At 41.2% G+C, this 22,401-nt stretch overlaps 1 protein-coding gene across 1 annotated transcript in view; it reads left to right on the top strand.

The window, feature by feature from the left end:
- The window catches only part of pik3cb (phosphatidylinositol-4,5-bisphosphate 3-kinase, catalytic subunit beta), a 52,399-nt gene that overhangs the window by 2,576 nt on the left and 27,422 nt on the right, over positions 1-22,401 (top strand). The window contains exons 2-3 of the mRNA XM_062385411.1: positions 7,386-7,465; positions 21,513-21,708. Of these exons, the coding sequence (XP_062241395.1) occupies positions 21,550-21,708 (159 nt within the window). The 5' untranslated portion in view covers positions 7,386-7,465; positions 21,513-21,549. The remainder of the gene's footprint in view (positions 1-7,385; positions 7,466-21,512; positions 21,709-22,401) is intronic.

Genomic DNA, 22,401 nt, shown 5'->3' with positions numbered 1-22,401 from the left:
AGGAGAACATGCTGACTTTCAACATAGACAGTGTTTCCTTCCATTCTGGGTGAAGAGTGTGGGAAAAGCTCTTAGACACGGCTACATTATGATAAACAGCAATATTACGACTATTATTCTGAATAAGACATTATTTTGATGATATTAATTTGCATGACTTGCTAATTGAATATTCCATCGATATCCCTGTTTGATGTTGACGAGTAAAGTCTGATTATGACACATGTCAACACTCTGTCCTACTACCTAATAAGACTCGAACCCATGTGTGGTCAAACCCCACAGTCTCATCCTCTATGGCTGACCGAGCAAAATGGTGTGTTCAGTATTCCCTTTAACTAAGTGCAAATTGCGCCTTACTACCTTTTATAACACCAACATAAAATGCTATTTGCTATGGCAAGAAATGGCTGTGCCTGTGGAAGCAGAGCAGCCTTTTGGAATTCTCCACTTTGCTGCTCAGCATGCCGCGACCTGCCAAGGAATGCAGGGAAGACACAGTGGGGGATACATGAGAGATGGATCTAAAATGACATGTGCTTCACAGAGAGTGTATTAAAGAAGTCTACAAATGAATTAAAAAGCTCCCTAAATTCAATTGCGGAACACAATTGGAGCAGGAACACAATGAAATAAGTCAAATAGACCCAATACAGATTAGAAACCTATTTTATTAAGATTAAGATGAATGCAGGTAGGGAAATTTAATCTCAGCTTTTGACCCATCTGGTGCAGGACACACAGAGCAGTGAGCGACCATGTACGGCGCTCGGGGAGCAGATGTTGGGGGAGTAAGGTGCCTTGCTCAGGGGCACTAGGCAGGGTAGGGAGACTCTTGGATTTTTGGACAGATCAATCCAGGTTCGTCTTTTGTTGTCTCTCCGTGGAATCATATTTACTCTAAAGTTTAAGTGCCGCAACAAACCTTGGGCTTGACAGCATCCTTTAGCTCACCTTCCATTAACATGAGTGAATCTTCTTCTTGTACCTGCAAACACACCCTCACCTTCTTAAGTCGGACAAATTGTGTTAACAGAACTGAGAGTTCCCACTGAAACCCTATTGATCCGGTTAATGACATCTTTGATGAAACATGTTAGTTACTGTGGCTATGTTGACATGCAATATTGCTGACAAAAAAGTGAGACTAAAAGAATAAATTGCACATTTCATTCCCTGTACTTGAATCGTCTTTCTGGGGGTTGTGCAGACCAGCAGTGCATGAAAAGACTGTAAATTAGTTTGTATAACTCTGCCTGAGAACACACTCACTGTCATAGCCCTGCTGAGTCAAAAACTATAATAATGTGGGTGGATGGATCCCCTGCACCTCACGTCTCACACTGTCTTCGGTCGAAATATTGAGCCCTGAATTGACCTTGATGGTTGTCACATCAGTGTTAGGGAATGGGTGAATGGCTTCTAGTGTAAAGCAGTCGGAGTAGTCTACTTGACTAGAAAAGTACAGCCCATATTTACTATCCTCTTTCATTTTTGTGTTGGACACCCTCCCCTCAAATGAAAATGAAAAACTACAGTACGTCTACCATAGCTGCACATATTATAACCTAAAGCCGTAGATGATCATTTAACATTGATGAAGGAGGCCAATGAGTTTCATTCAGCAGACCCACCTGCTGCTCGCTGCAGCTCTCTGTCATCTGGCTGTTCAGGTGGCTTTGTGCAGCTTCCCTTTTACTCCCTGAGATTCTCTGAATCCTTCTCCATTGACTTAACATCTCATATCTTTGTCAATGGAATTCTCCAATAGATTTGTGATGCGCAGCCATCTTTTTGTCAGGGCAGGGCATTTGGTGAAGTCATGAACTGACTGTTACAGGATTTGGATCTTTCCTCAGCTACTGAATGCTTCTTCTGAGAGTGTCTGGCCTTCGTAATTGTGTTTTATTCCAGGATGGAGTTGCACATTTTACAATGGTTTCATGTTTAGTGGATTCGTTGCACTCGCTAGAGTCGATAAGCGATAACAATAATTATTGCTATGTAATTGTATTCAGTTGCACTATCACAAAAGTCCAGTACATATTGATATAATGCTTGTTTTATTTGTCATGGGCCCGAGTGAAGGAAGACGATAACAGAGGCCATTTGGGCTAATTGGAGTCGAATTTGAATGTCTGGCTTAGGGACACTTGGGCGACACCACAGGAGCAGTATGGAGACTTTTTTTGGAGACTATTTTTTCCTCGGTTATTTTTCACATTTGAAGAATTGGTCACCATTTACTTCAATTGTATTGGATTTATCTAGATAATAGGGGACTATTGATTTTTTTAGAAGAACTATCCCTTTCAAACGCCATCGCAGGCCAGTAAAGTTAGCAAAGTTCAGACTTGTCTGTGCAACCGCCTCTGGCTAATAAATAAACAAAGTTGTAGTGACTCCTTCATTTAGATTTGTAAAATATCAAATAAAAAACAAACATTACATGAAACCAAAGCCTCTCTGGTATGTCACCTGTGACTACCATGGTGGTTTAGCGTCTTCTGGCTGGGACAACCCTTTGATATGGTAACTGCGGCAGCCTCAGATACTTTGATAGTGTTGGGTTGTGCTACATACCCTTGAGGCTCCAGCATCCACTCTGCAAACTGAGAAGACAAAACCTCAGCTTCATGTCTCTAAGGTAACAGTTCCTCCAAGTACAGGTCCCTGTCTTCTACTGCTGATGCCACACAGACATGTCGCGTCACACACATGTCTCTTTATTACTCTCTCTCACCTCTGTTTGCCCTTGCTCATGTTTGCGACATATGACTGATCGCAGCCAGCCTAGTCATGGGGACTGTCTGTGGTGTAATTACTGTGGGACAGTTTAGTCTCGTGGTTGTCCTGGCGCGTATGCGTGTGTTGTGCCGGTTTGTCTTCTGAGTGATCCGAGCTATTCCCCGGTCTGAGATGGACCTTTGCTCAGTCAGGCAGCTGGAAGGTAACTGATTTACAGTGTCTGAGGGGAACTTTTGAGAATACACCCACACACACACACACACTCCATCCACCCACCTAAGTTCAGCCTCACGCTAGTGGCTATAAATAGAGATAGAAACAAGTAGTGAAAGAGAGGGGGAACAAGATGAAGGAGTGTGTTAAGGTCATGGGTTGACACGTACACAACAAACACCTACAGCGGTTGAAAGACTTGATATTTTCATCAACCTCTAAATTTTACAATGTAATGACAGTAGGCACAACTGTGGGTGTGTTTCGCAAGCTCCACTGTGATGGAGGGTCATAAACATCACACTGTGTTAATGACCGGGTGTGTGATGTTTTTAGAAATGGACTGACAGCGCTCTTTTGTTTACGGTGAGGCACCGATGACGTATGGTCCAATGTAATGGCCCTTCAGACTGCTCTTGGTTTGGGAGTATGTGGAACGTGTGTTCTGATGCATTCCTCCCGCATTCCTTCTGCATGGTTTGAGGGCATTAACTAAATCGCCTTTACTGGATGGGATTTATCCCCTCCCCACAAACACATTTTTCCAGTGCATAGGATAATATTTTAAGTTGATGTCTCACTTTTCTGGGCAGCCTATACTTTATACTACTTATTTATGCCAAAATGGTATAAGAATAAATCAGGACATAGTGGAGATAAGTTATTTATCACAGTGAAAGTGTTTCTCCGTGGTTTTCAGTGACTTAACTCCAGGGTTTAGTAATTACAGGCCCAGAAAGGAAAAATTGTATTGTTAGTACAGGGAGTGCCCTCCAGGAGATTCGGTTTATTATGCAACGCTCCAGGGCCTGAAAAACTACCTGTTTACAAAAGGAACTTTCACTGGACTGTGCGGCCTGAAGGTCAGAATGAACTTAAGGATGTTTGTATTAAGATATTTGAGAACAGTAAGGAAATGAGTATATTCTTCCCAGTGATTGACACACAGGACCCATGCAATAAAAACTAGTTTTGTATTTGGGTGTGGGTGTGTGTGAGTAATTTCACGTGAGGGGATTTGCCCCAAGGTAAACGAGAGTGAGAGACTTTGCTGGTGATGAAGCCCACAGTTTTAGGATTGTGCATTCCTCTCATTCTTCTAACAGAGGATGGGTGGAGGAGAGGAAGGGTGTGTTTGTGTGTGAGTGTGTAAAGACAGATATGAAAGTCGAAAAATACAATTATAAGATTGTCAGCTATTTTAGGGGAGGATCTGAAGTTGAGAAAATCCCATAACCTGAGTTGTTATGTTTGTTTTTAGGTCTTTAGGTCTACATACAACATATATTGAACTCAATACCTCAGGTACAGTTTCTTCAAATTGAACACAAACCTTCACTTTGGTTCAAGGACAAAGTGGTTTGAATTAAGTGGTCAAGGATCACTGACCTTTCTGTACATGCTTTGGGCCATCATTTAAAACTTCTAAATAATCAAATTCCACACTCATACCTGTTCATTAAAATTCTTCTGAGTCATTGCTACATAATATCACATTAGTCGGGACAGACATGGATGTAAACCTCAACTTGACTGGTGGCAGAGGTCTGTAATCCCTCAGAAGTGACTTAGTGAATGGCTGAAGTTGCTTTAACAACAACGTATGGCAATGTAACTAAATTCATTAAATTCACAAATGTGGTTTTGTCACAAAATGATTCAAACAGTAGTTGTCATTAACGCCTCCGAACTGTCACTTAATGCCGTGTCAGTAAATCATATTGTCTTATACATTAACAGTTTCATAGTTTTAAAGGTTTTAAAATGCGAATCGTTAAGATCTCTGTCAAATTGTAGCTTTAACTTTTTACTGCTATACTTTTTTTCATTTGTTAACCTACCATAGTTATGTCAAAATAATGGAGCATAACAAACAAGAATCACACTGAGCGCGCATAAACCGCCAAGGCCCAACAGTCCTCTCAAATTCAATCAAGCTGCACCACATAACACTCAGATGTCAGTCCCCTGAACATGCAAATCTGTGAAGAACGCACTTCTAATTTCTCAATGTTAGAGAAAGTTTAACAATTCTTGGATCAGCCCCCTTTTGTCCAGATGCACAAAAACATTACGTGGGTTCTGTTTTCCTTTCCAAAGTTTCAAGGAAATCTGCTCAGTAGTTTTTGCATAATCCTGTTTACAGAATAACGGCAGTGAAAACTTTATTGGCCAAGGCAATACACTGATGATATATTTTGGTGTCGGCTGGTCAATACTGAAATGCTTCGAGTGTCAAAAGTCTTGTAGGAATGTTATTTTATTATATATATATTGAAGTCAGCAGAGTCCCCACCAACTTCAGAGGTTTTTGTTACATTGAATCAGAGTCTTTCTTTTCAATGTTTCTTCTGGGACGCAGAAAAAAAAAGTATTTATAGTTGAATTAAGGCGGAAAGAGAAGAATTCTTTGAAATGTGGACAGTCCTGTTCTTGAAGGGCACAAAAGTGATGTTGAGCAATAGGCCTGATTGTCAGGCTTCAGAATCCCTAGGAGATCTGTACAATGGTACTGACTCTGTGGCCATGTTTTTTATGATCAGTGATTAAACAGATTATTTTCAGCATCAAGCCAAAAACAAGCTGAAAAAGCCGTTGACGTTACTCTGGAGTTTTTATTTCTTTCCAGAGAACTGACGCAGAGCTAATTTTGGGGTTGGCCCTCGAGCAAAAACGTCATCACTTAACCACTCCATACTGAACCCTCTGTCTGTCTTCCTCTCTCAATTTCTCCTAACATCACTGTTACAACCACACAAACACACTCTGGTGTGGATCATGTGACACTTTAAGCAAAATACAGTCAGGGAGTTCAAACATTGACTGTCTCTGGCCTGTGAGTTTATCATTGTTATCAACAGCTCACTTCCTGGAGCGACTGTGTGAAGACAACCATTACCTATTTTTCTTTGGAAGCCCAGAGTCTCACCTGTTCCTATGAATGAATCCATGGCCCTGCTGAAAACGTAACGTAATGTAATGTAATGATTGCTTCTGTGCTTTAAGCATCTATGACTCAAACCACATTTGTTTTTGTGAACCTCTGTGTGTCCAACCCTGGTAAACAAGATAGACAATCTTAACCACTGAGGGCAAAAACAGGAAGTGCACTGGCCTCAGAGTTTGTGTGGTGTCATCAGTGTGCATGGTGACAGTGTGTGTTTTTGCCAGCAGTATTCTGTATTTTTCTGGAATAACACAAAGTCCCCTTGTTGGATTCCATAGTTTAGCCATTTGAATTGTAGGCAGATGGTCATGGCAGGGAAGCAGCCTTGGGCACTTGATCTGCACAGATATGATGCCCTTTGCTTCCTGTTTACTCTTGATGTTTCAAGCTGGCACACAGTGTTTCTCTTTTATTCACTTTCATTGACTCAGGCAGTCACACTTACACTATGTCATTAATGCCTGCTTTTGATTATCAGAAAATGTAAGTGATCGCTACAGGCAAATTAGTTATTTAGAATTGCATAAGATACAAATTCAAATATGTGAAATACCTCTTTAAAGTTAGCATACAGCAGGTCCAGGGTCCAGTCCTCTTTGTTGCAGTCCACAAGCTCAGCGTGGAGATAGATGGAGATGATACTGCAAGAAAGACCGGCTCGGTTATCAGTTAGGATCTTAATCTATGTTCCAATCCAATACCACAACTTCAAAGTATATTATTTTCACCCAGATAAAAATAACAGTGACAAACATGGCAGATCAGCACAAAGGTGAGCACAAGGTTTAGTCACTTAGTAAACAACTGTTTAAGACATTTGCCCCTCTGATAATGGTGTTGTACTCTACATTCCAGTCTATGGGACATCTTTATCATCAGTATCTGCATTGGTAAGATGACTAAAAATGGAAAGGATGAATCACACACTGAATCAATTGTTTGTTCACTCATAGTGTTGCTTTCTGCTGTTTTTTTTTTGTGTTTCTAAAAGCGATTTAAAGTTTATTCTTGTTCGGGCAAACTGCCTTGTCAGTGTTTTCTAATATTGTCTCTGCTGTGACCTTGAGTGAAAGGGAAGTGATTAGGTATCATAGAAAGGAGAAGTGAGAGGTAAGGACAGTCGGAGGGGTCACAGGGGGCACTTGGAGCGCTCCGTGCTTTCTGTTGTCTTATCTCAGATGTCGGTGAAGCCGGGGCCCCTTTGAGTGTGTGTGTGAGGTTACGTCAGGTGACACAGTATTGCAGACAAAGGCTCACTTACAGAGCAATTCAAATCTGGCGAAACAAATCTACTTTTGCTTCATTCGACATCTGTTTACTTTCTCCCAAACTTAATGAATAACTTTCTAATCTACTTTTTTACATACAGTATGAACACGCACATGCTTATTTAAATAGCTCCCAGACATCTACTGGCTTGTGGGTTTTTTCCCTCCTCCCCTTAACTGTCAGTTTGTTCTGTCCTTTTGTCCATCAGATGCAGTGTCCCAGAAGCAATCCATTCACCCCCAGTGAGGAGCAGAGGCACAGGAAATAAGAGACTTAAGGAAAGAGCAGGTAAATCCTCTATGCTTCTGTCTGTGTGCATGTGTATGTGAGTACTTGTTTTTGTATCCTCATTAGGACATTTTCCAGGTGTAAGGTGTAAATTGTGCTTAGGTTAAGGTTAGAGTTGTTATGAATTGGTCATGTTTAAGGTTAGAGATGAGATATAAGTTTGGCTGTTCACAATGGATGGAAGTCAATGCAAAGTCCTAACAAGTATACTGTAGCTGTATCTGCGTGTCAACTTTTTTGGTGTTATGTCTGTATGTAATTCTGTGTGTATGCTTGATCAAATTATCTCTTACCTGTGATGCCGCAGTGCATGTGTGTGTTGCTCTGTGATCGTGGGAGGAATGGATCACTGACTTCACTGGAATCTGACTAGGCCTCGTCCTGACAGGCGGGGAATGTGTTGAAGTCAGCCAACATGCTTCATTTTCACGTCAGAGCTCATTTGCTGGGTTTTCTTTTTTTTGTCAATAGCACAACAGCTCTGTGTTGAAAGGAAAAGCTGATTCCTTAAGTGTCACTTGTAGTTGTCTTGGTTCAAGTCTACACTTGTCAGTTGTGCACCCTGTGCCAACTTCAGCTAACTTTGGACTCTTAAGGCAAGAGTTTTTGGAGGAAATAATAATATGTATTTAGCAGCTATATATACTCATTGGCATGTCACTTCTGTTCATTGTTTTTTGTCGAATGATGTCCAATAGCAAAGCTCATGCACTGAGGATCTGTAAAGATGTCCTTTTCCCTCGCTGTGTGATCGCTGATCAGCAACCCCCTTTTTTAGAACAGATAATCCAAGCACTGAACTGCGGCAGACTCAGTACTACTGACCCAGTTTTTCGAAATGCAGTAAATTAGTCTACAGCTTATTTAGTGAAGAGACGCTTGTTCGTTACAGTTTGTCTTTTTTTGCTCTGTCCCGAGTCCTTGTGTTAAACTGAAATAAGCCTGATGATCATTACATTTTCTTAGCTTTTTTTAAATAAACTGAATACTATAATTATACTGTTTAACAAAAAAGCTTAATCCTAAATTAATGTGGATGTTAGGAAACTGTTATGACAATTTTCCCTTAGTTTTTGGCAGTTATGAAGAAAATAATTAAATGATTAATCAATACTGGAAATAGTGGAGGTGGGAATAATGAAAATACTCCCACACTGCTGGTTTGCATGTGCCCGGTGGAGTCTGCACTTTATAGGTTTATTATAGATGCTGAAACTTACCATACTATTACTGCAGGGGTGATCACTCATTGTTGGACCAAAATTGTCACATGACAAACATGCAGTTGGAAGACAAATAGTTATAATGTGTAAATTTTACAAAATTATTTGCAAAATGTGCATCTTTTGCGAGGTTTGTTCATATACCGATATATGGAGTTTAATTAAGATTGGCAGGAAAAGAAAATTGCAATTTTCTCTGGATGAATGGGTATCAGATATTGGCGTTCTTAAATCTTTAGCTCACCTTATACTTTGGACCATATATAATGTGGTAGAGCAGGTTGGCTTAAAAGGTTCAGGTTCTGCTCTGCTGCTCCTCTTCACCGTGATGGCATGTAGGCCAGCTGCAAAAGCTAGCGGAGTAAACACTGTCTTAACATCCTTCCTCCTACTCCTCCTCCTCCTCTTCCTCACACTTTCTAAATGTGGCAGAACGGGCGCAGCTTTGACATCTATCAGCATAATAACCATGTTTCCTGCCATCAATCAGCGCCGGTGGCCAATAAATACCCACCTATAATCCGTGCAGATGCATTTCACCTGTGTATACCCTCCTCCGCCCGCCACTCAAACGTGGAAAAATGGAAATGGAAAAATGATCCAATTACTCATGCTGTGTTCTGTCTCTATCATGATCTTCCCACAGTCACAGCCGTGATGTTTTCATCATCGGCAAAGTCATCACATAGCTGCTTGTCATAGTCATAGGACAAATGAGTAATGGCTACTTTGTTTTTTGTTTTCCTCCAGAAATGACCTCCTGATAATTTCCTTCTTGCGTTAACTATCAACACCAAGCACTTTTTTGAAACCCTTTCACTCAAACAATCCTAGGAAGCCCTGCCCTTCAATTCTCAGGGGTATGTTTGCTTGGGTGGCATTATTCTTATGGCAGTGACCCTGCCACCCAAGGGATCACAGAGGTTGTTTATAATTAGACTAGCCAAGCTGGACAATAGCACATGCACTGTTAAAGCTAACTAATTATAGATGGAGGATAATGAAAGGCAGTTTACATGCATGTATTATATTTCCTGCCTGCAAAAACAACAGCTGTATTAGTCTGTCTGTATGTTTATTTGATTCTTATGCCTGACAACACTGGCTTGTGTGTCTGTGTTTGTGCTATATTAACAGGAATAGATGTCTTGGCAAGGCAGTGTGCATAGTCGAGACAGACAGACAGACGGATAGATAGAGGGACATTAGAACCGCAGCTAAGTGTTCCAAGCAACCCAGTCACCTCTATAGCGAGATTACAGCCGGAGCCAAGAAATAACTAATTTCGAGGCTTGTGCGAGTGTTACAACGTGTCATTCGGTGCCAATGTGTGGCCCCTTTGTTTTTGGGAGAGATACATGGTGGTGTGGCAAGATACTGGGAGGCAAAAGACAGAAAAATCAGCAGTGTGTGTAGGAGCTGCCCTGGCTATATTCACGACAGCTCCGTGTTATTGATGTCTGTTTCTTTCCAGTTTTGCAATACTATCAGTGGCTGCACTCCTCTGGATGCCGTGGGTCTGTTCTTGTCAGGCTGGATTATCTATCTATCGAAATCTGTTATCGAGCTTCCCCTATATGAAGAACATCATTGCAGAAAAGAACCGTGCATCTGACCGTGACCTCAAACAACCTCTCAGCTCTGTTCTTGGCTGTAATTGGTTTTTCTATGCACGAGTATTCATAATGGACTCTGTGGTTAAAATAAAGCCAAAGTTGCCTCAGTACATCTATTTATGATGAAAAGAGCAGAACTAATTTGTTGAGGGATTTTCAAAATGTGAAATATAATTTGCAAGGGGTTTGGGGAGGGAGAGACGTGAGATTTAAGAAAAGAGCCCGACCTAGTTATCACTCCCCTATAAAAATCTGCCGATACATATAGGGATCTGTGTCTTTGTATGCCAATATGAATCCTGTTATTATCAGAATAAACAACGCAGGAGATGTGGTTATTTATGTTTAAAAAAAAATGTTTAATCAAGCTTAAGTTATGTTTGTTGTTCTGCCCATTGATGTACTTTACTCTAAATATAATTGAAGGTTGACCCTCGTTTACAAAGGCATCGAGTGGAATTACAGAGACAGAAAAGAGCAACAACACAGAGGCAAACTAATAAACAATTATAACTAAGGTTAATAAATACCATTAAAAAATATTTGGATTAGAACAATTGAAACATTGACCTTAAGAAAACAAGAAAGTTGACTGTCTAATTATAGCCGTTTATTGTTTCCTCTTTGTCAGAGTTTCCTAGGAGAGATCCCCTGTCCTTTTTTTTTTTTTAAGACGCTCTGTCAAATGGAACAAAGGCTAATCATTATGTCATCCTCATAAAGCCGTTGCTAGTGCGCCATCCTACTATACGTCAAAACAGGAAGAACCATACCGGCCACTTCCACTACTCAGCCTGCGTATCAACTGCTGTTGATACGCAGGCTGTGGGTGGATATGCTTGCATCGAATTTCTTTATTTCCTGTTTCACAGAATTAGATTGGCAATGCAAACTTGGAACATGCGTAGGCTTCCTTGTGTTTGTTGCATGGGTGTATCGGAGCTTGCTTTGAATAATGATATGTGGTTGTGGTTAGAGTTTGCATATAGCCTCAAAGGTAAGGTCAGCTATGTTTGGGTGTTGACGATGTCTCACTGCTCGCATGTGTAGCTGTCCTATATTTGACTACAGTATTGATAATTAATGCAGTGGTGCTCTGACTAAAGAAAGCAGCATATTTACACGCTATTAGCTCCTGAACCTTGTGACCTGTGTGTTGGTGTTTACTAAAATGCAGTAAAACATGTGAGTGCAATTGTTTAGTGTGTGTGTGTGTGTGTGTGTTTTTTAAAGAGAGCTGTTTCAGGGAGGGAGGGGCTGGTTTGGTTGTGAGGGTTGATGGGGGCAAGGACAGCACAAGGGCAGTGTTTGTGCAGGGCACGGGACTGTCCTCACTGGCACGCACACACACACATGCAAGCATAGACGGGCTGGCAAAAACAGAGGCTTATTGTGGACACCCGGCCCAGTTGTGCCCTCCCACTACAGTCACACATTGTGTCACACGTTGCCTTTCCAACTCAGTCTTCCTCTTACCTCTCTCTTTGGCTCTTTGTTGATCACTCGTTCCTCTCCTCTTCTGATGTGACCGGACACTCATACCTCACCTATGGTACTATATCCTCTGTGTCACATTTCTTCCCCCGTTCTCTTTTCTTTAATGCTCTCAGACATCCACCCCGTCTTCATGACTGATTCCCTCTCCAGTCATTTAACCCCTCCTCCCTTCAACCCTCGTTTTCCTTCTCATCTCTGAGGGAGGTGTGAAAAGTCTGAGAGTTGACTCATGCATAGACAACCCCACTACACCAACCCATGTCTTGTTTCTTGCTGTATCAGCTCCTGTGCACAATACATTTGGTTTAGATTGGGCTTTTTATTCACTTTAATGGCAAATGACGTTATATTTATGTAGCGCTTTTCTTATCTTGATGACCACTCACAGCGCTTTACAGTACACTTCTACATTCACCCATTCACAAACACATTCATACAGTGCCTCTATTCGCAGCACTTAGTTATTCTATGGGGGGCCATTCGGGGTTCAGCATCTTGGGTTAGTTTAATTATTGACAAACATAACAATTGACATAACAATTGACAATTTCCCTTTACCCAGCCTCATTAGAAACACACTTTCACCTATGCAAAATATGTTTTTATTTGGGATTTTTGTATATATTGCTGATAATTTCTAAAACATTTGCACAGCCTTTTAATTTAACCTTCACTTATCTCCCATATATGTGAACTGCTCTTCCTGCCCGTTATGTGTATTTTAAAATACTGGATGCCTAAATTTCCTTTGGGATTAATCATCTATATCTATCATCTCTATGTGCAGCCTGTGTGCTTTGCCTGACTCGTTCTGTGTCTGTGGTGAATTCAGACTCTGTGGGAAAATCGCACTTGTACATCTGATTTCCGCCACCACTACCAAAACCACATCCTCCTCCTCACACACAGACAGAGATGAAAGCTAATAAGATGAACTGATAGTCTGCATTATAGAACTGTACTATCTGCATCACAATTGACAAACATAAATTATATTCCTCTCTCAACAGGGTGTTTTTACTTTCCTTATGCGACTAGTTTTACCTGCCCTTTGTATCTTACTGTAATTTTCATCAGTCTACGTCTTCCTCAAGGAAAAGCGCACACTTTGTCTTCGTTGAATTACATTCCCAGTATGGTCTCTTGCAACCTTGAGGCAAACTTTGTCAATTATTAGCCTGGTAACAGTTAAATAATGGCTCACAGGTAAATTTTCTCTTGGATTTGTTTGTGAGTTCTGATGTATAAAGTCATAGTTCTGTTATTTCACTTCCCTCCGTTGTTGGAATTGAAGTTGACAAAATAACAACATCTGTTAGTTTAGCTCTAAACTTCTTTAACGTTTCAAAAACCACTGACTGACCATTATAACAACTATGAAGGGAGGGTTTGTTGTGGGACTGTTTTATTAGACTACATTAGTTTTAGTTAGTTGTAATAAAGAAATAAACTGAGAGTGTATAACATGATTGCAGATTTTATCTTATATGACCTGCCTCTAGTGGAGACGACTGTGACACTTCTCTCTTATTACCACCCACACTTGCTCGAGCCGTCATGTGCTAATGCATGAAACAGCTCAGTGTGGACAGTGTGTTCTAGGCACGTTCAAACTGATACTGCTTGAAAGTGGAACTTGTGAGATCATGTTTTCGACATGGGAAGATGATTATGTAATATCCTTGGGTTCAATTGGTTTAGCCCGAGAGAAGGGAGTTGCAAGACAGCTGATTTAGTCAAATGAATGCTGTCTTGTTCTCTTTGAAAGTGGTGAATGATGGCGTTTTTTCTGTATTTCAATGGGTTTTGAAAGGATTTTGCAAACATGTTCTCCCCGCACCCCAGTTTGTGATGTGACGTTAGTGCAGTTTTTTTTCCATCGGCCATTAGAGGCACAAATACCACTGAGAAAAAAACAGACAGGGCTTCAAGCCATTGAGGTTCGGGAAAAGCAACAAATACATTACATTTATATTTTACTTTCTTTTGTTTGCCCCCATTTTCACACTACATGAAAATTAAACCAGAGTTGTCGCAGATGATATGTCCTCCTTCCTTGACCACCATTTGTGTTTGAGAATATGTTGTTGATCCCACTCCTTACACTATGGAGCCACAAATAGCGACCTTTGATATTGAAAAGTTTCCAGCTTTTCAAACTCAACTTTTTTCCGTTATTAGAAAACAATCCTACTGCAGGTTTGCCTTGATTGTCATCTGGAACAGACTCATTCACTCCAATCAGCAAGTGTCAGTAGGGAAGGATGTGTATTGAGACAGTCTGTGTGCCATAAGTGAGTATCTTTGGAGGGATTATTCATTTCTCAAATCTAACGTGATCTTTTCCTGTTCCTCTTACCTTCTTACCTGCCTTGTTGTATTTTCTGGCTCATGATGTAACTATAGGTAATGGATTGGATATGATTAGTGTCACGCTGGATTAATAACCATGAGACAAGTTTCTGTGATTGAGGTGAATTATAGCCTTCACTGTAATGCAGGAAGATGTTTATTCCTGCTCAGCAAAACAAAACAACTCAGCGAAAACACCATTATGTCATAATCCATTACAGAGTATTTCCTGCTGTGACAAGTCAAAATGTCTGTCCGGCAAAATGTCTGTCCACCGTGAAGTCTTTATTGTGATGTCACAGCAATGCCGTGGGAACTGACCTCATCTGACATCTACCTATTAAGAGTGAGGTTGATGGAAAGGATGGCTGATTGAGTCATACCTCTGCTGGGACTGGACGGGACTGACATACTAGAGAGATGTGCAGAACCGCGACTTGAGCTCAGTCAGGAGAACAAATAATATTCCTGGAGGAAAAGGACAGGTAGTTCTGAACGTTCATGAAAAGGCACATTGTGCATTTAAAGGTGAAGTGAGCCTCTTGCTCCCCCACTCTTTACTAGTTATTCATTAACATGTTTAATGTATCTAATATTTCCTGTTTATTCATTCAAAACAGATCAGGCTTGTTAACTGAAAGTCATTAGATTAGCAGCCTGCCCATGGACTGTGCTCGGCATAGTAAGACTGTTTCTGTGTTTGTGTCTGACACAGCTAGTACTGACAGGAACAGGAACTGCAGATATCTGTTTTTACCTCTGCTGAGGTTATGTTTTTATCTTCATCTACAGACTGTACTGCTGTGTGGCCTCAGCTGTAAGGCTTGTTTTAATTTGAGGGGTCTGTTGGTCCTTGATGCACACAGGCATGTTACTGTTTAATTCTAGGTTATCCTACAGTTTCTGTTTTTATCATTTAATGGAGATGTTTTTAACCCTTTTCTGTTAAAATAGTCAAAATGTAGTTAAAAAACCTTTACCACCAGAGATAGTCATACGCAATTGATTCTGTTTGTTGTCTATAATGTACATAAGCAAACATTGTTGCATATATGATCCACGCAAAGACATTTTTTCTTCCTCTGCTCTAGCTAAGCTGATGTTGAAGAGCACAGTAAATTGTTGAATCTCTTGAAGAATAAAAATAACAGCTCAGCCTCTGATTTGGCGTTCATCAGCTTTTTTTATGAATGACTGGTCTGGACTTTTGCTCCGGTTGTTGTTAGTCACTCACTTCCTGGCTGCTGTCATTGCATCCTGTCTTAGAAGGGGGTGTCTGTCACCGTGTCATTCGGGGGTGGTTTTTGGGATGTAGCACTGTTAGCTGTGCTACGGATGTGGTTGGTTCACGCTTGTGAACCTTACAAACACAGATAGACCCACCCACACACATGCTTCCACACACACACACACACACACACACACACACACACACACACACACACACACACAGAGGCTCCAAATCAATTGCATAATTCATGTTTCCTCTCAGATGCTGCACGTATGCAGATCATTTTATCTTCAGGGCCTGTGAGAATTGACGGTGAGGTTTAACACGGAAATTGGTTTCAAGGCACTTCCTCAATTCTATTTCCAAGAATGATGCTTCTTATTTCCCTGAAGGATACAGCTTAAAGAGGATGATTTCATTTATAACATCCGAAGGAACTGATCGCTGTGGAGGAATGGAGGCACTGACGTTATAAATAGTTGTATGATGCTGGAAAAGATAGGAAAATCATTGGGAGGACAAACATTCATACATCTCTTCTACACGTGGTGCTTTTCCCATCACACATTACTTTAACACTGTCAGCACAGTCGTCAGGCACCACTTGGGGTTCAGTAACTTGACAGGGGCATTTCAGAAAGTAGGCAGGACGTGCTGGGGATCAAACCACTGAAACTATTTTTGGTGGATGACCCTCTGTATCTACTGAGTCACAACCACTGTAACACCTGAATGTGTCTACTGTCTACATCCACACCTAAATATAGTAAGTGTTGGTCCTGCTCAATTTGTGACTCACACACAGCTGACTGTTTATCCACACACTGGCCAGAAAAACACCAACAGCTTTTCTGTGAACCCACAGGCCAGTACACTTTAATATTTCAACACATGAAGTGTATTGTGCACTAAGCCACACGGACGTTTCACTATCTACCACATACAGTTTACATTGCTCTGTGGGAGTTACTCAGGCTCATCTTTAATACGTGTGGTTGTTATTTTTTATTTAGTAATCACTGGTTTCAGAGCATTTCGTTTATGAATGGTCTTCTGTTTCTGGATTCAAGTTCATGATGTGTTCAGCTTTGGTGTATTATGGCTTGGTAAGCTCTGTGTTTCGGTCTGTGCCCTTTGTGGTTAGAGGCTGAAAGTGAACCAACACTCAAATATATTCAATTTCCTCAGTCCGGCAGACGAAGCATCTGCTGTATGCACTTCTACATATACTCATTTACAGGATTACTGTGGTTGTAGTGGAGAGGTAAAGAGGTCTTAGATCCTCTTTGTCAACTTTATTTGTAGAGCAGTGGGGGGGGAAATGTGTCACAGGACTCTTAATCACCAGACATGGCGTTTTACTTACACACACACACACACACACACACCATTTATGTTAACTGTTCTTTTTCAATCAGTCACACACAGACACGTGGACACACACTCCATTGTGGAGAGCCTCACAGGCTCTTACTGTCAGACAGAGGGAGCTTTAGAAAGAGAGTGCTGAGTAACACTAGTGTTTAAATAACCATCAATACATCTGGGCATGAAAGCCCTCACAGCATGTCACTGTCATCGTTTCAGAGGAACTTCTCCCATTACAAGCAGCTATTTGCTTCATACTGTATTATCTGAGATAATACAGTCGGTTTTTCATGGCTGGCTTGATCACAGTGGACCTCTAAGTGGGAGGTTGTTATTATTTTCAGGTTCTGACAATCAATGGCAGTCTCATAAAATCCACCCAGCTTGTCTGTGTTGTGCGTCCCTCTGATCAGCTCTCCTTTTCATCCAGACACACCCTTTTTCTGCTGCATTTGCACACATTTGATCAGCCATCCAGATTAAAAGATTGTAAATAATGATAGTTCCTCTTTTGATTCCAGGCAGCTGTATTTGAGTTTGTGAAAGGAAACAAGCACAAGCAAAGTTTAGATAGTGGTGAATCTCCTGCACTGAAATAAGTTGTGTTTGTGACTGTTACATAAATGCAAGATCTGCCTTGACCAAGGACATGTATAACTTGGATCATAGCTTTGCACCTTAAGCTGTGGGACGAAGGCTACATAGTTACACATTGTTTACTAACGCGACAGATCCCTTCAGGCTCTTCTGTTTGTTGTCACATGAAACTCTCTCTTTCTCCCTGATCTGGCAAACCCTCTCGCTCGCCTCTGATCCTTCCGCTGAAACTCGACATCACAGCAGACCCTTTGGCTGTCTGCCACCAAATCCTCAATAACCTTGCTCACCTGTGTTTATGTGTGTGTGTGTGTGTAAGTGAGACAAAGAGGTAGAGAGGCCCAATGTGTCGGCATCACAGCAGGGTGAGGACATAGGGGTGAGACACTATCCAACCTGTCCTGTGTGAAAACACGTTCTTGAAGCCTATAATTATTGAGACGAGGGTTTAAATGCATACTTGTGCATGCACATGCACTTGTTCATTCATCCCTGACCACCCGGTGTTGTCAGTGCATCAGACAGACATGCCGGGTGTCATGTTTCCTTTTCATGTGCGTAACTGTGCACCTTTTGTGATTTTGTGAAAACTCTTCATTGTCTGCACTTTTAACTGTCGATCTGAATGGCTCCTTGTGTGCACTTTCCTGATTCCGCCCAGACATGTGTGTGTCAGTGTTTAAAGCATTGTCCTGTATTCTTTATTGTTTACTTGTTTGTGTATCTGTCAGCAGGATCACACCAAAACTACTGAACTGATTTGCAGTACACTTATGGGAGGGAAGGAGTGTGGGCCTGGGAAGAGTCCATAGATTTGTGTGTGGATCCAGTTAAAGGGACAGACCCAGGAGTCTTTCAATCATTTCCTGAAAAGTTCTTAAACAACAACATCTTTATCATTAATGCACACATCTCTGACCAAAACAAAGCAACTCAGGCCTCCTTTGTTCTTCTCAAGGTATGGGCTATAAAACAACCAGAAGCACAAGTAAATAAGTATCTTAGCCTCTGTGTGAGATGCTTCACTTTAATTGATCAACTTCTCTTTTGGGGCTGTGCACTGCATATTGAAGCGCCGTCGATTTGTGAGTGAATGGCCATAGAGACGACACTGTAAAGAGCTCTGAGTGCTATATAAATACAGTCCATTTACCATTCATACTCTTGGTGGGCCTGCATGGCAGCTAGTTATCATTGCTAGCATTGTTAGCACAGGTTTAACAGCACTGTCTTGGGCAGGTGTCTACAGTGTCTGTTGACTCTGAGAAAGGGGGAGAAAATTAGTGTGTCCATCCAGGTGTTGTATTATCATCACTGCTGATCAGAGCTGGAGACATCATAAATTTATGAAGTGTTTCAAAGGGAGGGATGCATTTATTTTTTTGTGCTCTGAGTTGTACAGTCTGGTTCAATGTATCAGATGTACCTTCAGATGTGAAGGTACATCAGCTGTGTTAGTTTAAAATATTAACATTCCTTTATCTTATTGTGTGGGTTTAAATGCTATTTTCACATTCAGTAACTCCACAGTCCCCTTTAAGAGAAGCTCAGACTGCAATCTACAGTTTGAACAACACCCGGAAACGCACAGCATTGTTTTCCATTTGCATGGCTGATAATGTTAAGTGACTGAGATTGTGGCTCCAAATGCACCGCAGATATGCGTCCATCCTTAGGCACGTGGCATAACAGAGGCTCATCTGCTGGTAGCTGTAGCACTTAACTTGGAGAGGAAAGACCATTAGAGGCAATCAGGCCCGTCTTTTTTAATGGGCTGATCGGGACGAAATGGAGATGGACATTTGGCCTGGTGGAAGAGTTAATGGTCTAGTCCACTTGAGGACAAGGTAATGAGAAAAAGGCAGGTGGAAGTGGTGTGACTGTGCATCTGTGGTTGAGGAACGAGTCCTAATGGAAACCAGGCTGTGGGCTGTTTTACACCAACCACCACCAGCTGATAAGCCACTTACTGCAGCTCTGTGGAATTCCCTGCACTCAACATGCAGCCTGCATGTATGTGTGTTTTCTTGTTGTCTGCCTTATATCTGCTATTCTTTGGAGTGGATGTTTGCAGTGTGACATTACAATGCGCTGATATGTATTGATTTGGGCCTTCTGCATTTCTCATTGGCCTTTTCCAGTCTGTGTTTTTGAACACACACAGAGAAACTGAGTGAGTCAGGCAGGTGGTTTACTTCCCTGGTCCTTTTTTAATCAATGACCTTGGTAGTGCTCTGGGTTTTGCTGTGTGTGTGTACATGACTGGATCATATGTATTTATGTGAACGTTCATGCCTACATATTCATCAAGTGTGATACATATACTTCCTTCTCTGTCTGTTTTTGGTGCCAGGGAGGAGCAGATTGTCAGATGAAGGGAGGGCAGGCTGACCTTTTGTTCTGTTTGCTTAGTGGGCATTCTTCTTAGCACTGGGCCTCATCCAAGTAAAAGCCAGTGGCCTTCCACAGTACAGCGCTGCCCCCACAGGGACACAGTGAGACTTTTTACTCGGTGTTGAGAGTTGCTGTGGCCGGTCAGAAAACATTTAAACGACTTGTTGGTTCGTCACATCGTCTAAAGCTAACTAACTTTTCAACAGGCCTAAATTAAACTTGTCTGCTGTCAGTTTGTGTCTGTCCGCACACCGTTGTCAGTAATCCTCATCGATAGTTTGTGGGAGAAGAACCGCCAATATGTACAACCACAAGTGTTTCTTCAGCTCCAAAAAATGAGACCTAGCGTTTTGACACCTTTGACTTATCGTATTGTTAAATTAAGCTCCGGCTTCATATTTTGAACCATGACCTTCAGGGTTTATAACTAGAAACTCATAAATGACAATAATAATAATAATAATAACTTTATTATATAGTACCTGTCAAAGCAGATTTTACAAAGTGCTTCACAAAGAGGACAGATATAAGAAGGAATACAAAACTTAAAAGTCAAGAAATGAACACGTTTAAAATCAAAGACAGCTGATAAATAATACATGGCCTTTCAAGAGAGCCCTCTACTAGTAGGGGCCGAGCAAAGAAGAAGAAGAACACAGTAGATGGTGGTAATGCTACTTAACATCGGTTGTCACCCGCCATCAAACCGAACAAAGAAGAAGACAATTTTACATCATATTTTAAAAGTAATGGCAAAAGAAAAGGATGAAAGAAATTAGTAATGGCAAAGTTAAAGCCATTTAATAAAACTTCCTTTTTAAAGTTTGACTTAAAGGGATAGATGATAAATTAAAATGCACTCATTATCTACTCACCAGAAGGCCGATGGAAGTGTCACGAAACACTTTTGGAGTCTCTGCAGTAGATAATGATTGTTTTTTCATTTTGAAATCAATGAAATCATCAATGAAATAAATCAATCAAATTTGATTTGAATAACCCATATTCACAAATTCTCTCATACGTCTTAGAAGGGTGCAACATCCGACCCTTAACCCTCAACAAGAGAAAAGACAAACAACCCAGAAAAACACTACAGAATAAAGAAGGAGATCAGATTAAGTATCTGCAGATGCACTGTGGTGTCGTGGCAATCACAATGTTCCTCTCCACATCATGACTATCTGCCATCCACAAAGCCAAAGTTTCACATTTCTTTATTTCTTGGAAAGAAGCCACTAAATGTTCTGCTTTTCAAACTTCTTTCTTCAAGCTACGCATCTCTCCTCTATGATTTGATCTGTTCTTATGTTTGACGTCTTGGACTTGTGCATGTGCAGCTCTCTGCCTTGTTTAAACCAGTCTCAAATTATCCTCATGATAGCTGAACGGTGACTGGAATCCAACACCAAGTTGCAAGGTTTCCAGTAAAGTGATGTCAACATTGGATTGTAACATGCTCACATGAGATGTGTTTGTTTTTATGTTCAGAGAATTCACTGAATGTGAAGAAGGTGGATGACCTCAAAATATTATTTTTGTTAGTTCTCTAGTTGTTTGGCCAGCTCTCTAACCTCAGTGGTCATTTCCTCCCTGTAATGAGGTTTTAAAGGCTGCTTGTCCCATGTCCGCACCTTTCAATTAACAGAATGACCTATTAAGAGCTATTATATCTGCATAAATGGAGCGTAAAGTATCTAAAAAGAGATAAAGTTGATTAATACAATCAAGCCTGATGTTAGTTTGTCGTCTCTCTTCTGTCCGTCCAGGTCCTTATGGTTGAGGTGGTGTGCTGTGCCCCTTGCCATGCCTCCTGCCATGACAGACCTCCTGGACATATGGGCGGCCCACTCGCCCCTGGCCGGACACCCTCCGGCCCATATCTCTGTGGACTTTCTGCTGCCCACTGGTATCTACATCCAAATGGATGTTCCACATGAGGCCACTATTCAGCACATCAAACTGGTGAGTGACATTGGATGTGTTTAGAGCATGATGGCATCCCTACAATGAGATTTCCAACTACTTAAAGAGATATGTGTCTGCTGAGAGGTCGACCCAACACATTAATTTAATTTATATACTCACTGTCCTGAAGCTCCATTATTGTCCTTGTATGCCTCTAGGCCTGTATAGTCACAGTCTGCAGCCTATACAAATGTAAATGATAGGAAGACACACACACACACACGCACACACACACACGCACAGCCACACAGGTAACCACTTAGACGTTATCTAATGCCTGTTTTGACCGAGATGGCTTTTGAGGTAAGTTAGGTGTTTTTTGTTTGTCAGCATGCAAATACCTTGTGACATCATGCATTACTACAGCCAATAATGTAAAGTGGATGGCTTTGAGAAGTTATTAAGAGAATAACACTAAAGTGTGTGTTGGTTGGCATTCATGTCTAAGAGATGTCTGTTGGCATGGACACATGAGCGATATTCATTGATTCCCTGAGGGAAGCACCAACAGAAGTGAGTGAGCGAGCGGGAGGGAAACAGACTCCTTTTGAGCCTTTTCTGTGAAATGAAAGCGAAGATAAAATAGGAAGAGCCAAAGACTCTTTATCTGCGATCTTACAGTAAAGAATAAAAAAAGCTGGCTTATGAATGACTCCGATTTCTAAGAAAGCAACCAGTTTAGAAATGTTT

Source organism: Platichthys flesus, chromosome 4 (assembly GCF_949316205.1).
Source record: "Platichthys flesus chromosome 4, fPlaFle2.1, whole genome shotgun sequence".
Lineage (NCBI taxonomy): Eukaryota > Metazoa > Chordata > Actinopteri > Pleuronectiformes > Pleuronectidae > Platichthys > Platichthys flesus.
Note: the sequence above shows the minus strand (reverse complement) of the source record. Positions and strands in the feature narration are given on the sequence as shown.